General features: G+C 42.1%; 1 protein-coding gene across 4 annotated transcripts in view; it reads right to left on the minus strand.

Moving 5' to 3' along the window:
• Window positions 1-17,129, minus strand: part of PTPRZ1 (protein tyrosine phosphatase receptor type Z1) — a 194,457-nt gene that overhangs the window by 115,779 nt on the left and 61,549 nt on the right. For all 4 annotated transcript variants that reach the window (XM_014573372.3, XM_014573369.3, XM_014573371.3 and 1 more), the window contains exon 2: window positions 14,258-14,323. In XM_014573372.3, coding sequence (XP_014428858.2) covers window positions 14,258-14,323 — 66 coding nt within the window. The remainder of the gene's footprint in view (window positions 1-14,257; window positions 14,324-17,129) is intronic.

Raw genomic sequence — 17,129 nt, forward strand, 5'->3', positions numbered from 1 at the left:
TATACCACACTGCATGGTGAGAAAATCCTAAACTAAATTTTCAAAGACGTGTATGTGTTCTTGGACATACTTCAGAGTTTTTGTACAACTGAAAATCCCCTGTAAGTTCCTTGGAAAATGTAGGTACCCCCACATATATACTAACACTTAGGTTGCTAACTTACATGCAACAGCTCATGCTTCTAGTGATCACAGCATCCCAGATTCAGAACAGGATACAGAAGACCAATTATGAGGATTTTTCCATTCCCACTGTGTCCTTTCTTTGAAAAAAGTACAGAACTAGGTAAGCTCTCTATTGCTGCTCTTTTCTCCTTCTCCGCCTCTCCTTGTCTGTGCTGTGGTGAGACCTCTTAAATTGTGCCACCTCTTCACGGATTAACACTCTCACGGATTAACGCTCTCCACTGGGATGGTCCTGGGCAAGGTTCTCCCAAGTGTCGACACCGATGCCACACTTTTCATGTTTGCCTTCAACAAGTTCTTAAATCACCAGTCCAGAAAAGTTGTTGATAGAGGATGATAGTTTCAATGCTGGTCATGTTTGACTCTTTCAGGATGCTAGTGTCCATGCACTTGTCCTCCCAAGGGATATTTAGGATTCTCCTGAGGCAGCGTTGATGTTATTGTTCAAGTGCCTTCAGGTGACATTTTTATGTTGTCCAGGTTTCACATGAATTCAGCAGTTTTGGAACAATCACTGTGCAGTACACAAGGAGCTTTGTCTTGGCACTGATGTCCCAGTTCTCAAAGACTCTTCATCTCAGGCAGGCAAAAGTAAAGCTTGCTCAGCTCAGGGGATGCTGGATTTCTGCATCAATGTTGACTTTTGCGGAAAGATGACTTCCAAGGTACAGGAAATACTCCACGTTTTCCAGCAGTTCTCCATTGACTTTAATAGATGGTACATGAAATTGTCCCATCGATGAGGGTTGATGGAGCATGTTAGTCTTTTTGATGTTCAGTGTGAGGCTGAGATTCTTGTACACTTCAATGAAGGCACTTAATTTGGTCTGAAGAGCTACTGTTTAAAGATGCGAGTTGAAGGTGTAGTAAAATGGCAAGTTGGCAAATGGCTCTCCTATGATCTTATATACATAAACAATAGTGTATGCCAGCAGGAATACAGGTGGTTTGTTAGTGTTAGTAAGCTAGCAGTATGGGCTACAGAGCTTGGCTGTACTGTTGAATGAAGCCAATAGTTAAGACATAATAAAATGGCAGGCTGAGGTAGTCCATACTGACACACAAACCCTAAGGAAAACAACACAGATTCAGAATACAAGGATCCTAAGGCTGCATTAAAAGAAAAGTCAATAGACTCCAATCACTGAAAATTGGAATTCAATGGAAGTTGCTATCAGTTTGTGAAAGAAAATATTCATACCATTCAGCTCTGCACTGTGGACATCTTTTGCCTCAGAGTGCTGTAACGAACTTGTGTTCCTGTGTTCTCTTCTATTGTGTCCTTTAAGTTGTCATTGAATAGATAAATGGCTGACATAATTATATGATCGTTTTAAAATGTGTTGCTGATTTGCTAGTGGGTTGTATGACCTCTTGCAGACATTCCAACAGAATGCACCATAGCAACCATGCTGGAGAGTGGCTGTGACATTTCAGGAAAGTCAGCTGGGCAGAGGGTGAACACAAAGATAGCCAAGGAAAGAGAGTTAGCTGTCTCCTTCTCCAATGCCATAATATCTGCTTGATATTGAGTTTCTCTCTAAAATACAGTATGCAGAAAGTAGCAAAGTGACAATTACTTTATAACTTGTATGTTGTAGACAGAAGAACTAGGCAGGAAGACACCAAAAGGCCAGGCAGAGATAATTTAATCTGGGAAAAGAAAAACTGGCTCCATGGAAAGAAAGCAAAGCAAGTGACACTTTGAAAAACAGCCGTTCTTTTCACCGGAGAAGGAAAGTCAGACAACAAAATCATAAAGCCTTGGTCTACAGTAGGGAGTTATTTCGAAATAACAAGTGGAACATCTACACTACCAAGCCCATCATTTCAAAATAAGGGGCAGGTTATTTTGAAATAATAACTCCTGCTTTCCATGAGGAATAACACTTTATTTCAAAATAGTATGGATGCTCCACTGCTACTCTTTCAAAATATATGTACTCTCCAGATTCATGCAAAATAATTACTTCCCAGTACTTCCTGGGGCTCTAAGTCAAGGTTGCACATTCACATTAAAGAAGCCTGCCACAGACTAATTTTGAGGCTTCCCCATAGTGTGGGCCCACCATTTCAAAATAATTATTTCAGGAGTTATTTCAAAATAAATTATTTTTAAATAATTTCCTATTGTAGGCATGCCCAAATGCAAATGTTGGGGAGGGCTGATACAGTGAAAAGTACATCCTGAGAAAACTCAGGCACGGAGTCTGAAAAGCACTTATATTCATGCATAAGTGCTGCTCTAAGTTCTCAGAGCCTAACTGAGAAGGAGGAGCTAATACACAGATCACAATAGTGAACAAGTAAATTTGCAATGTATCATAGAAATATAATCGAATGAATCCCCACAGCATGTTCCCCTACCTTCTGTGAAGAAGTAAAGTACTACTAGTCCCATTTTATAGATTTTCTCTCAAGCTGAGGCATAATATATTAAAGTAGCTTATCACATAGCATGTCTGTGGCAAAACTGGAAACACAGCCCACACTCTGGACTTCCCGTCCTGTGTTACAGGTCAGACTTCTATACCCAGTATTGAACACTGCTTTAGGCACAGAAGAGGCCAGCAGCAGCAAATCTCAACTCCCCATCTGCTATTCTTGATGCTCCTGAGGGCTTCCTCTGAACCCCATTTTTTCTACATTTAATGCTGCCTTTGAATGGGGAGTTTGAAAGGAATCCCCCAGCTGCTGGCTTGTTTGTTTTTAGCAATCTGGTTCCTTTTCATGTCCTTTAATCTCTTCATGAAAATCATCCCATCTCTGTCTCTGTCCTTACTTTCTTGTTGCTCCATCCTTCTTGTTCTATACCATCTATCACATATCCTATTCAACCTACCCTAATATACAGTATGTGTACGCAATTTTGCAATTTTAGGACAATGCATTCAATTGGGGGCGAGGAGCAGGGCACCTGAGCAGGTCCCTCAGGAATCTCAGACGGACCTAACAAACCCTGCAACCAGATAATCATGTGTAACACTCATTCAGATGAATACAGACATTGCTCTTTATCTGGCCCTGCATCCATATCCAATAACATATCGTAGTGTTTGACTAACAGTCGCTCGTTAATAGTTAATATGTGTCATTAAAGGTAAGCTATAGCAGGATATTATAGTGCTGACAGTATAGAAAAGATTCATAGTAAGAAGAATCTACAGATTTCCTTATTTAAATCATTGTACTCTTCCTCCAGTAAAACATTCGGCATGCTACTCATTCTGCTAGGTGTCATTCTTTACCCTGTTCTGGGTATTCTGAAGACCAATAAAGTGACAAATTAAGGAGTTTGGGAATCTGTGTTTCATATTTAATTCTTAGAGATCACTTTACTAGAATTCCAAGGTTCCCTTCACAAATACAGTAACATATTCCAAACACAACTCTAGCCTTCCTGAGTGCCTATTTTATAGTAAGTGAGGCAATCTTGGTCACTAAACAGCATTTTTATTATGGATACATGCTTAAAACAATTCAAAAGAAAAAAATACAGAGGGAGAATCCACCCAACCAGTGCTTTAAAACTTTTGCTTGTCTTAACTGTATGTGTGCAAGAGTAGCCAGAGACTTTAAAAGTGGTTACTAAATCCATGGTTACCCAAAACATTAGAAAATAAATTGAAAACAACAGAAGCAAATCCAGCTGCCCCATCTATCTGATATTGAAATATTGTAGCAATGGTTTGTGCCCTTTTTGTCTTTTAAACAATCAAATAAAACAGTGTAGAGTTTTTTTGTTTATTGTTTTCACATCAGTAGAAAATATGGCTGCTCAGACAACCCAACCTTGGCCAGGATTAATTCTCTGTTAAACCAAGAGACTCCAGATATTTAAAAAACAAATTCATAGTATCCTAAATGTTTAAACTGGGAGTCTCTTCCTAGCTTCAAACCATGTTTTCCAGGATTTAATGCTCTTGCTTTCTAGTTAATTACTTTATTCTCAAGGCCCAAATATTTCTTTAAAATATCTTGTTTTGGTAAGAGAAAGCCCACCTGAAGTACTGACTCCGAGTCCAGAAATTCTGTGGTAGTATTGTAGCTTACACTGCATAGTACTGAAGGGAGGTCTCTGTAATGATGGTTGAAAGAGGAGACTGATAAAAAACATTCTGGAACAGTCAACATGCCAGAGCTGTCAGTATTTTTGTGGCTACTAAACTAGGATTAGGATCTGAATGAGTCAGACTGAGGAATTCCAAGGAATTCTGTTGGTTTAGCAGCTACAGACTAATTTCTCCTAAGAATGTCCTTGGGATGTGGACGAAGAGCCCAGAGGAGGGCATGGAACTGATTTACTGTGAGTATAGGCAGTCCCCGAGTTATGAACGGGGCTTTTCTCGCCCTGGAGGATGGGAGCGGCGGCAGTCCGCCGCCCCCGTCCTCCAGGCGAGAAAAGCTGCTCCCCGTCTCCCTGGTCTGCAGGGAGCCCGGGCACGCTTGAGCTGTCCCCCTGCGGGCGTGCTCCACGGCTTTGCTCCCCATCTCCCGACCAGCAGACCAGGGAGACGGGGAGCAAAGCCATGGAGCACGCCCACAGCGGGACAGCCCTGGGCTGTCCCACTGTGGGCGTGCTCCAAGGCTTTGCTCCCCGTCTCCCTGATCTGACTAGGAGACCAGGGAGATGGGGAGCAAAGCCTTGGAGCATGCCAGCAGTGGGACAGTCGCGGCGCGCCTGGACTGTCCCGCTGCCCGCGTGCTATGCGGCTTTGCTCCGCGTCTCCCTGGTCTGCTGGGGGATGGGGGGCGGGGTGCAACTAGTGCCCCCCCCCCAGCAGACCAGGCTTTTCTTGCCTACCCCTGGGGTAGAGCAGCTGGGGGCTGCCGGGTTGGTCCCGCAGCGCTGCTCCGGACCAACCCGGCAGCACCCCAGCTGCTCTGCCCCAGGCGTCCTGATTCAGCCGCTGCTGGTCAGTTTCAGCAGCTGCTGAATCAGGACGCCTGGGGCAGAGCAGCTGGGGTGCTGCTGGGTTGTTCCAGTAGTGCCGAGGAGCCGTGCTACTGGAGCAATCCAGCAGCACCCCAGCTGCTCTGCCCCAGGCGTCCTCAAGTCAGCCGCTGCTGAAACTGACCAGCGGCTGACTACAGGAAGCCCAAGGCAGAGTTGCTCTGCCCCCGGCTTCCTGGAATCAGCCGCTGATCAGTTTCAGCAGCAGCTGACTTGGGGACGCCTGGGTTTCTTAAGTTGAATCTGTATGTAAGTCAGAACTGGCGTCCAGATTCAGCCGCGGTTGAAACTGATCAGTTTCAGCAGCGGCTGATGCCAGTTCCGACTTACATACAGATTCAACTTAAGAACAAACCTACAGTCCCTATCTTGTACGTAACCCGGGGACTGTCTGTATAACTGTGACAACATGGAAATGAATATCTAAATCTGTGTCCAACGTTGTCCTTTGAGTAGTGTGTTGAAGAACTATGCATGTCTTCCACCTGAAAGAGGGGCTCTGTGGCAGCAGAGGACATTCTGCATGTCTGGGGACCACATAGGAGAAGGAGTGGGGAGCTGGGGCAGGGGACACATATGTCAACCCCCTTCATCCCTGTGGAAATTATATAAGAGATATACACACGGCTATAGGCTTGTGGCAAGGTCCTTGCCCTGGGACCCCTTCTTGATCCACAAATCAACTAGAGACCCTTTCTGGTGCAATCACCTGTGTCTTTTATTTTCTCTGCCAATTTCCCACCACCTTCTATTTACAGAGCTTTGTTCACAACAAACTCAGCTAGCTACTCCTTCTGGCTGGGGACCACATTCAGCCACTCTCTGACTCCCCCCCCCCCCTTCACTTCCCCTCTGGATGTCTTACCTAGCCCTCTGATTAATGAGACCCACGACTGTTTCCCAGTAGCCCCTCAGGCATCGGCCTGCTCAGCTGGCCTCAATTTCCCCTTTCAGTCAGGCTGTAGTGGTAGAGCTCTGGCTTAGCTAGCAGTCTGTCACAAGGCTGTAACAGCTTTCCACTGGACCACCTCCACAGCAGGTGCCCATCTTACATGAGGAATTGAGGGCCAGTCAACAGCTGTAGAAGTGCCTTCTTGAATCTGATCCCATTTAAGCTATATAGTCTTGGAGCAGTAGTGAGGGGAAGAGAGTTCTGAAAAGTTCAAGGGTCCAGTCCAGGGGCACATGACCTTGGCATGGGTGTCTATAGCTACCAGGGCTCCTCTAGGATCCATAAGCATCAATGGGGATGGATGCAATTTGTAGGCACAATTCATTGTCTGTTCTGAGGGGGAGACAAACCTTGCCATCCTTGCTTGGAGCAACATTGGACAAATATCCAGAAGATCATCAGAGTGGTTTCCTTCTTCTGAGCCTCCTACAGTGTCTTTTCCCATGGGAGGGAGTGACCTGTCCCTTTATATTTACTCCCCCCCCCCAAACTACTTCAACATTTATTGTCTCTCAATGACTCCTGATCAAATGTACACATCTTACAAGTGATTTTTTTTCCCTATTGCCAGCCCTGAATAGTCAGATTTAGATGTCAGTCAAGTTGGTTTCTTGCCTTCTCATGCCTTGTTACCAACAATAATAGAAAGTCTGTATACCAAATCAGGTCATTACTGACACATGGACAATCCCTTCCAGGTGAACAGATTTTGACAGGAGTAACAGTATGGAACAAACAATTCTGCTGTTGGTGCACAAGAAGGAGGAATAGGAGCCAGCTCATTTCCTGTTCATTGCATTAGATCTGAAGGTCTAACTGAAGCAAGAGCAGGAAACACTTATTCCTGACACTACAATGAGTAGCTAAGACTCTAAATATGCACAGAAGGCAGATCTGTTGAGTAAAAAAGTTCCATTTTATAGTGTTACTATTCAACATAACACTATACTTTAAATCCATGAGCCTATGAATAAATTTAGAATTTAAATTTTGGGTGGAGATTCTCTTATAGACAAGAAAATATAAAAATGTACAGAGATTATAGAAAATATTGAGTTGCTCAGACTGAATTGCAATAAAAAAGACAAATACACAATCTATGACCCCCAAAAAGTGAGTTACATGAATGTGGTCTGAAAAAGTCTTTAAAATATTCTCTAGAGGCACAATTGTTCCCTACCCTGAGCACCTGCAATAGGACACAGAAGAGAGTAAGACAGCCATAGTCTGTCCTTGTGCAGTCTTATCTGGATCTTGGGCCCTGATTCATTGATCTAGACACTCCCCCTCTCCCTCCAGCAAACAGGCTGCAGTGGAGAGGAAGATCTAGTTAGTAGGCGTAGCTTTGGCTTATAGTGAAGTATTGTCATTTGGTGCAGGTATGGCCCAGGAGTAAGTTAGCACCCTACTGAAAGAAGAAACATAGAGGTCTTTTTATTTTTAAAGATATAAGTACTGTTCCCTGTGCTGTTCAATATGCAAATTAGCTGCAGCAAATCTTTAAGGATGTTCAAAAATAGTAATAAATAAAGATGGACATTTTTGTCAGTAGGCAATATTCCATACTCCCATCTCTTCTGTCAATCTAAGCAGCTGCTCATCTGCCTCAAATTGGATCTTATAAAAAGGGACACAAATAAAGAGGAAAATATATGTGTGATCCTTTGAGGTCCACAAAACTACACAGGGTAGAATATTAAAACATACCATGCCCTGTCTGTGCTCCTTCCCACCCTCTATCTACTCCTCGTGCACGTTCACTGGGGATGTATCAGGCATGCAGATCCTGCTTAAACCACCTACCTTGGGGATAAGGGAGATTGAGAGGACCACTGGAGAGCTAGCTTACCCCCACACCTGCTTTATCCCTATGAGGTTTCATAGGCTGGGCCATAATTTGTTCCATGAGGAAGTTCACTTGCCATAGAATTACAGAAGGGATCAACTGTTTGTCTCTTCTTCATGGTGTGAACATTTATACAAGTAGTCTCACTGCAACTAATGAGACTGCTCACACAAAAGAAGTTCATAACTGGACTCAACCCAGTGGGATTACTCATGGAGTAAGATACTGCCATAAGCGTAAGTAAGGGTGACAGAACAGATCCTGAGTTCTCAGGTATGTGATGTTCATCAATGAATAAATCTATTTTAGTTTGTGGCTCACAATAACTTTGCATTAAGCATCTGCACATTTCAGAAATGAGTACTCCACAAGCACACATCTTTGCTAGATTAACATCGTGTGAGTATACTTATGAGTGAGAAATAATTCAGTGAGTATAGGAGGATTCATTATCCTCTTGAAGTGCAACAATGTTAAACCACTGCCCATACTCTAGCATGAGATGAACCCAGGCTGCTTGTGCATTTACACTGCTGCATGTCCCAGAGATGTTAAGGTTAGAAAAAGCATGTGGTTTTATCATCACGTATGTCTAACAGGCACCACAAAACAAGCGTTTTGAGCCTTGTTGTTGCCTATGAAATTTTCATCAAAACAATAGTACCATGCTTAATAGAGCCACATCCTCACTTGCATTCTCTACCATCTGTAACTCTGAAGCATTTTGTAAAAGATCTAGTTAATGAGATGATGTCTTGATTCTGAGCATTACCCAAGTGCTCCATTACCTTTGTATGCAGCAATGGGGGATAAGTGGGGACAGGATAAGCCTCATTGGAGCAGCAAATTTTGGCAAACAGATCACTGCAGTCTTAGCTGCAAATCATCAGGGGGCAGAAAATTATAGAACTTTATCAAACTGGGCAAACAAGAGCTCAGATCATCCATGGGTCACGTCTTGTATCTTTGTTGCTAGAATCTGCTATAGGCAGCCAAGACTGAAGGGCCACGTGCAACCAAACAAGGACCCAATTTATAAACAATATCTGCACCGTGTACTAAGTTTTCCACCCAATTTATACTAAAAACTGTTGATTGCATCAAAGTTAAATAAGCTGTAATTTGCTGTCATGAACCTTCTTTTCTGTGTGCAACAACCAATCCTACTGTAACAAAAGAGGAAGCTTCCATTTGAATAAACAAGCTCTTTTGAACCATAGCTTATATAGGAAAATAAGGGCCAGAGAACAACATACATGTAGTTATTTTCTCATTTGTTTTAAACAATGTTCTCTGTTTGTTTCTCATTAACACAGTCCATCTAGAGGATAAAATGGTGGCTTTTTGCCCATACCCAATAATGTTTGCATGTAATTGCATACCAGAGGAAACCCCAGCAAGCATGCAATGCTGTACTTTCTGTTGTTGAATTGTCAGCCTGCCAAAACCCACATAATAAGGTAATAGGCTTTTTAATTAATGAGCCACTGAATTGACAGACAAAATGTTGGTGCTGTCAATCAACACATTGGCCACCAGGGGTATGTCTACACAGCAGTGTTATTTCGGAATAACTGATGTTATTCTGAAATAACAGTCTGTGTCTACACTACAAGCAGTTATTTCAACATAATGTCAAAATAATGTTGAGCTGGAGGACTTCTTATTCTGACTCCTATAACCCTCATTTTATGAGGAGGAAGGGAAGTCAGAGGAAGAGTGCTCTCTCTCAGACTTCCTGCTGTGTAGACAGCGCCAAAAGCCAAAATAAGCTATTTTGACTTAAGCTACACAATTGATGTAGTTCAAGTTGTGTAATGTATTTCAGCTTTAGCCCTGCTGTGTAGATGTGCCCTAGGACACAAATGTATGGTATGCATTCTCAAGCAAGAAGCATTTGGACAGCCTCCTAAGCAAACAGCCTACTAGAAAAATGAAGATAGCCTCTGCTGAGCCATTTTTAAATCAGCTAATCCAGTAAACTATTTTTATCTCTTATGCTAATACTTTCATTACAGTGGGACCCATCCAAGCGCAAGAGCATAGATTTTCCTTTGTTGTTTACAGCACTAATCTATCAGGTCATTTATTATTATAATATGTGGAATTGGACACTATCACTATGATTTATTTCCTATGGGGCAACAGAAATATCATGTCTGATCACATTATACCAGTATTGCTGAGGTACCTAAGCAGCAGGAATAAACATATGAAAATGATGTGACCTGCACCCTCTTTTGGAGCGTGCAGTACCCACTCCATAATGCTTCCTAGTTTCATCAGCCACTGTCTGCTACTAAGTTTCCTATGTGTCAACCCTCTGCCATTTCTCACTTAGTCCTGGGAAGAAGGAAGGAATTTATTAGCTGGCTTTCACTGAGGAAACCATCCTATTAAAAATGGTATTTAAATTGTGGTTAGATTGCAATTTTAATATGACATAAGAGACAGATCTTCAGTTTGCATAAAGGTATAAATGAGAGTAAGGTCCTGCCTCCTCTCTCCCCCCTGCCCAACATGCCAGTGCAGCTTTCCCACATCAGACATAGGGAAGAGTGCTCCCACTACCAAACAAGTGGCTACAAAATGCACAGAGAGGAGTAGGGAATGGGTGGAGCCTTAGCTCTGCATTCCTAATATTTAGGCAAACCTAATTTAAGCTGGCACACAGGTAAGGGGTGGCATGGGGTTATGATTTGCAGCTGGTCAGGAGTGAGAGTTGAGAATTCTTCCTTGTGAATAAGGGGTAAACAAAGTGACATCTCTGTGTCACTATTCCTTCTCTGAGTTCTAGCTGACCGACTGGCTAAGTATCAGTTTGGCAGAACAGGACCTGGGGGATTACAGTGGATGAGAAGCTGGATATGAGTCAACAGTGTGCCCTTGTAGCCAAGAAGGCTAATGGGATTGGGGGTGCAATTGTAGGAACATGGCCAGCAGATCTATGGAAGGGATTATTCCCTTTCTTTGGCACTGGTGAGGCCGCATCTGGAGTACTGCATCCAGTTCTGGGCCCCACGTTACAGAAAGGATGTGGATGCATCAGAGGAAGTCCAGTGGAGGGCAACAAAATGATTAGAGGGCTGGAGCACATGATTTATGAGGAGAGACTGAGAGATTTGATCTTATTTAGTCTACAGAAGAGAAGAGTGAGGGGGGATTTGATAACAGCCTTGAACTACTTGAATTGGGGTTCCAAAGAAGATGGAGAGAGGCTGTTCTCAGTGGTGACAGAATGAGGAACAATGGTCTCAAGCTGCGGTGAGGGATATGCTGGATATTAGGAAAAACTATTTCACTAGAAGAATGGTGAGGCACTGGACTGGGTTACCTAGAGAGATGGTGGAATCTCCATCCCTAGAGGTTTTTAAGTCCTGGCTTGATAAAGCCCTGTCTGGGCTTTGTCCTGCTTTTAGCAGAGATTTGGACTCAATAGCCTCTTGAGGTCTCTTCCAACCCTAGGATTCTATGATTTAAGACAATCTGAGAGATTTTAATACGCCAAAGTCCAGACACCAGTGCAGCGGAGCTAAGGCTGGCTCACTACCAGCCTTGGCTCCATGCAACTTCCAGAAGCAACTGGCATGCCCAGCTCCTTCCATTAGTTGGGCCTCAGTTCCTGACCAATGGAAATTGCAGACTCTGTGTTTGGGGTACACTGCCCCTCCCCAAATGCTGAGTCTGCAGCTTCCAGTAGCTGGGAACTGAAACCAATGGGAGCTGTGGGCACTCCCTGCCTGCACCCAGGCATACAGCTGCCTGGACAGCCCTGACCCTAGGAGCTGGACATGCCAGTCGCTTCTGGGAGCTGCCTGAGGAAAGTGTCACCTGGACGGAACCTGCGTCTCTCACCCCCCTCTTGCACTCCAATCCCCTGTCCCAGCTCTGAGTCCCCTCCTGCTTCCAAAGTACCTCCCAGAGCCCACAGCCCACATCCCATCCTGTAACCCAACCACCTCCCTAGGTGCAGCCTGGAACCCCATGCCAACTACAAACCCGTCAGCCCTACCTCTCCCCCCACTCCAGGGCCCATGCCCCCTCATACATCCAAATCCTCTGCCTCAGCCTTGTAAAAGTGAGTGAATGTGGGAGAGAGTGAAGGACGGAGGGAGGGTGGAATGAGTGGGGCATGGAGCACTGGGGGAGGGACAAGGAAGTTGTGTTAAGGTTTGTTCATTTAGAAAGTTGGCAACTATTCCCACAAAGCAACAGATGCAGACTCTATAGTGCTCAGGATTCAAGGCTATCAAATCCAAGCATAATTTGTGTCTGACTAAAGGAATGTGTACATTCTCTCAGTTTGGGCTGCATATCCAAAGCTCCACATGCAAGTTTATGTGCCAAAGCCCTAGTTTCTATATATAAACAGGCCTGTGCATACATAGCATTGTCATCCTGAAAACTCAGAAATCATGAGTCAGGCCTCAACAATTCATGTGAGCAGCTTAAAAATGTTGAACTTCAATAAAGGTTGGGTTCTTTTTTTATTTGCCTTCTTGCTTTTGAGCCTTAGACCACACCCAGTTTGTTACATTTTTATGTGGTTCTCTAGAACCGTGCAAGCTAGAAACTTACTTTTTAAAAAATGAAACCTAAAGTTGTCATATAACCTCTTGACTCCAGGAGCTGGAGTTTTAAGGAACACATCACTCATGAGAATTGTGATAAAATCATGAGAGCTGGCAAAATTGAGTACCTAGGCAAATGCAAGTTTAGTAACAACAAATGCATTCAAATGGAGATACCTTGAAAATATAAGACCAAGAATGACGTGAGAAAGACTATGGTGCCTTGCATCTTAGAAGGCCTCATGCAATGCAATTTAGCTGAGCAATGTGTTCCCAGACTCATAAACTGCTCACAGATAAGTCTGTCCATCTTCAAGGTATAAATGCAACCATAAACATTTCAGGCAGAGAGGGTGCCCTCAGTTTGGAAGTGTTACTGCAGTCCTGAGGGAGTAGTAGCAGCTGCAAAAAACCTCTGATGATGTTTCGTGGCCTAAATGGAGGTTCAGACCTTCACTGAACCCCATATTGACCCCCTGTGCAAAGGCCCTTTTCTAGTAATTGGCACAGGGATTAGGATTTGACCTCTGAGTGTATGTATTCTTTGCGATCAACCCTACTTCTTTTATACAGAATAATGTTTACAAAAGGCAGAGAAGGATTTTGAATAAGGAATGTTGTGCTGATTGATTTCACCGCTGGTTGCCACAATGCAACATGTCTGAGTAGGTATTTCCATTATAAACTCATTGTTAAGGAGTTTATAACTTGCCTGCTTCAATTCTCTTTAGGCTCAAACTTGTTAGACATGTTTCACCCTGGAAGAAAACGTTTTGTTTTACAAACTGAAAGATAGAGACTAAAATCAGTTTATATCTATTTTTTAGATATAGGAAGATTTGAAAAGTTATCTGAGGCTTCAGAAAGTTTTTGAACTGAAAATAATAAAAGCTGAAATTTGCCAGGTTCTTGGCAAAAAGGCGTAAAGTGGTACCTTTTGAAAGTGACTAAACAAATTAAAGCTATAAAAAAAAGTATGTGGCTATGTACAACTACAGTAAGTTAATTTGAATTTTTAAAATTGGTTCTGGGTAAGATGTAAGTAACATTTTAGAACTAAATTATCATTTCAATATATCTGAAAGACAGCAGTGTTTTCAAGCAAAATCTGGGAGCCAAATCCTGAAGTTTTTATACAGCCTGTGTATATAAGTTATAGTCACCTGTTATTCACTCCATTCTAAACACAAATGGGTAAATCCAAAGCAGCACTAATATCCTTTCCTGCCACAGATAGGAGCTCTGTGCCAGACTGAATGATCGTGAAGATGGTTAACCAGTGTGGTAGCTGGTGGAAAAGATACTCAGCTGCTCTGAAGCTGAATCCTACAGAATCCAGTAGTGGTCATTGAGCAAGTAAGTTTGCTAACCTTCAACTAAGACCTAGCCAGTTGTGGCCTGTCTGCCTTGCGTAGTCCCCAAATTGTAATATAAAGGTGAAGAGAAAAAGCACTTAACAATAGAGGGTGAGAACTCAAGTCTTAAAGGTAGTTGCATATTAAAACACCACTTAATAAGGTCATACCTTTTTTAGTGTAACAATCAATGAAAACAAAATCCAGCGTGTTCTACCATTGCTGAATCAGAACTTGTTCCTGAAACTTTGCAGACTTAATTTCAAACTCTGTATATATAACTCAGTTGCCAGTTCAATTTTAGCAACAGCTATATTACAGGCTCCAGGAGTTATAATAGTGAATGTGAAATATCAAATCAAAATATTTTCTTCAATCACATAAAGTATTTACCTGTATAGGACCAGTCAATCTCTTCAATCATTTTTCTCTGCTGTCTGTAGTATCCATAAACCAAATCTACAATAAATAAATAAAACAGAAAAACATCAGTAACAAAAAAATAAAAAGTGAATCCACAAACAAGATGGGACATTAGCAGATGAGGTATCAGCTCATTCCTGATCTATATTTAGTATAGATCAAAATGATTGTTAAATGTATAAGAGTGTGATTGATGTTTAAACCTCTTGAAAGCTAGTGGAGTGTTACTTGCATTGATTTTACTTATCTGTATCCCATTACATTGTTGTAGTAAACATTTATGTTGTATATACCCCTCTAACTAAATAACCCATCAGGTGAGAGAAAAAGCCTTGTGAAATGTAAGAACTTTAACAGAAAAGTTCTATCGTCAAAACAAGTGGTCAGTGTGTGTGATGATCAGAGGTCAAAGACTCAAAATGCATGTCTCACTTTCTGTTATCAATGGAAAAACCCATGTGGGTAGTGACATTCTACACTGTTTTTTTATGAGAAGGAGCTATATGTATGGATTCAAAGAAAAATCCTGGATCTCTGGATTGTTTGCACTCTTAGGGTGTGTCTAGACTACAGAGTTTTGTCGACAAAAGTGGACTTTTGTCAACAAAACTATACCTGCGTCCACAATACCACTGAGTTCTGTCGACATAACGTCAACAGAACTCAGCAGTTTTGTCAACGCTGGTAAACCTCATTTCACGAGGCATAACGCCTTCTGAAAGCGTTATTGCATGTAAACTGTCCTTGCGTCTACACTGCCATGTCGACAAAGCAGCTTGCTTTGTCGACAGAACTGAATGTAGTTCAGCAAAAGCTTGCTCTTTGTCGACAAAAGATTTGTCGACAGTATCTGTCGACAAAACTTCTGTCGACAAAACCCTGTAGTCTAGATGTACCCTTACAGGGAAGTGTATCAGATGCAAAGCAAAAGTCCTCAGACCGCTTCTGGGTATCCTAGAAAAGCCTTTTGGAAAAGTGGCAATTTATTACATCACTGCCACCATTCGGAGTTACAAATGTCTATATCTGACATGCATTAATCTCTTAACTCTCATTTCCTTGTCTTATCTAATAAACATTTAGTTAATTTACTATAAAATTGGCTCCCAGCATTGTTTTTGGTGAAAGATCTAGAGTCCCAACTGATCTGGGTAAGTGACTGGTCTCTTGGGACAGGAAGCAACCTAAATATGATGTAATTGTTTGTGATAAAAAACCACTTATACAACAGTCCACTTTCTCAGGGAGTCAAAATAAGTAGGAGAGTCTTAATAAGTTGTCAAGAGCAAACGGGACAACTACTGTACTCACTTTTGTGAAAGAGTGGGGTACAGAGGAACATGCCAGGGGCGGGGGTGGAGAGGAGGGAGCATTATTGGCGGGGGGGAGGTCTAGGACAGACAGGGCTCAAGTGAGCAGTGACACCAGACCCAGCTTGTTGGGGGGTAGGGGGTATGTAGGGTTCAGTGGCACACTTATGGCAGCCCAACGTGGAAGGGAAGCTCAGGACAGCCCAGTGCAGGTGAGGAAGGCTTGGGATAGCTCAGTGGAATATCCCATTTTCTATTTGGAAAATATGGCCACTCAGACTGTAACCTACAACAGAAACAACTAACTATAAACCAAGGGCATGTACTGATTGTCGTCTTTGAGAGAATGCTATAAGATAATTCTGCTCATACTGTGCCATAGATGTAAAATTTTACAAGAACAAAAGTTACCCGAGCAAGGTTCATATATCATTTTCACAAAGATCCCTGGGAGAAAGCCATCATATACTGTTGATTATAGGATATTACAATTATAGTTGCTTCCTGACAAGAATATATATTTACATATTTACAAATCATAATATTTTCCAATTGTTTCCCTGGAGTAGATGCATGTGGCAAATTTTGACAGGATGCCTATATCATCCACATCACTCCAACACTTTTAAGATATTTCTCCTGAAATCCTGCAGCCCTTATACATGTCTATCACTCCGTGTAGTCAACAGGAGTTTGGTGTGCACAAAGATAGCAGAATCAGTCCCTTATGACGCAAAGCAGTGAGTGAGCTATGTAGTATAACTGAAAGTGACAGCCAAGCCATGCATTATGTACTTAACACTACTTCTGTACCACGTTTTTCAGTCAACATGTATTTGCTATAGTTTTCTTTTAATCAGTATGTAAAAGAAAGCTGTTTAAGCCCTAATTCCCAGGTGTTAGTTGCTGTCTCTAATTTCCTTCTTTATCTATTGTTCTCCTAATTGTTACTTCAAACAATCTGTTGGACATTCATATGCTAACGAAGTAGAGTTTGGGCGTGAGAGAATACCACCACTTTTTAAATTCCATATGGAGGTCTGATGGACAAGGAGTGATAGCTTCAATGAACAAGAAAAAAAGAGAAGGATTCACTTTTTTTTAATGCATTATACACTTTTCTACTCAGTAAATCTTGTGGGAAGCCTGTATAAATGCCAAAGGACTTCCTAAGTTCATACACCTTCTTTACTCTGCTATTCACCTATTGTATTCTTTACAAAATGCTCACAGAAAACTGATTTACAAATACTATTCCTTCCCACATTTGCAGTTATGTTAATTTTTCCTATTGCTTTCTTTCCATTTCAATAAACTGAAAATTGCAAAAAAAGAAAAATATATACAACTGCTTTGAGGAAGGATAAGATGGCAGAAATAATGCATGGTATGGAAGGGGGAGAAGAGAAAGAGTTAGAGGAAAGAGAGAGAGAATGAACAAATGTAGCAATTTTTCCTCTGTGGTACCGATGTAATAATACTGTGGGACACAGTAATGCTTTGTGTACCACTTGATAATGTATGGACAAAAT

This window comes from Pelodiscus sinensis, chromosome 1 (genome assembly GCF_049634645.1).
Source record: "Pelodiscus sinensis isolate JC-2024 chromosome 1, ASM4963464v1, whole genome shotgun sequence".
NCBI classification, from domain to species: Eukaryota; Metazoa; Chordata; order Testudines; family Trionychidae; genus Pelodiscus; species Pelodiscus sinensis.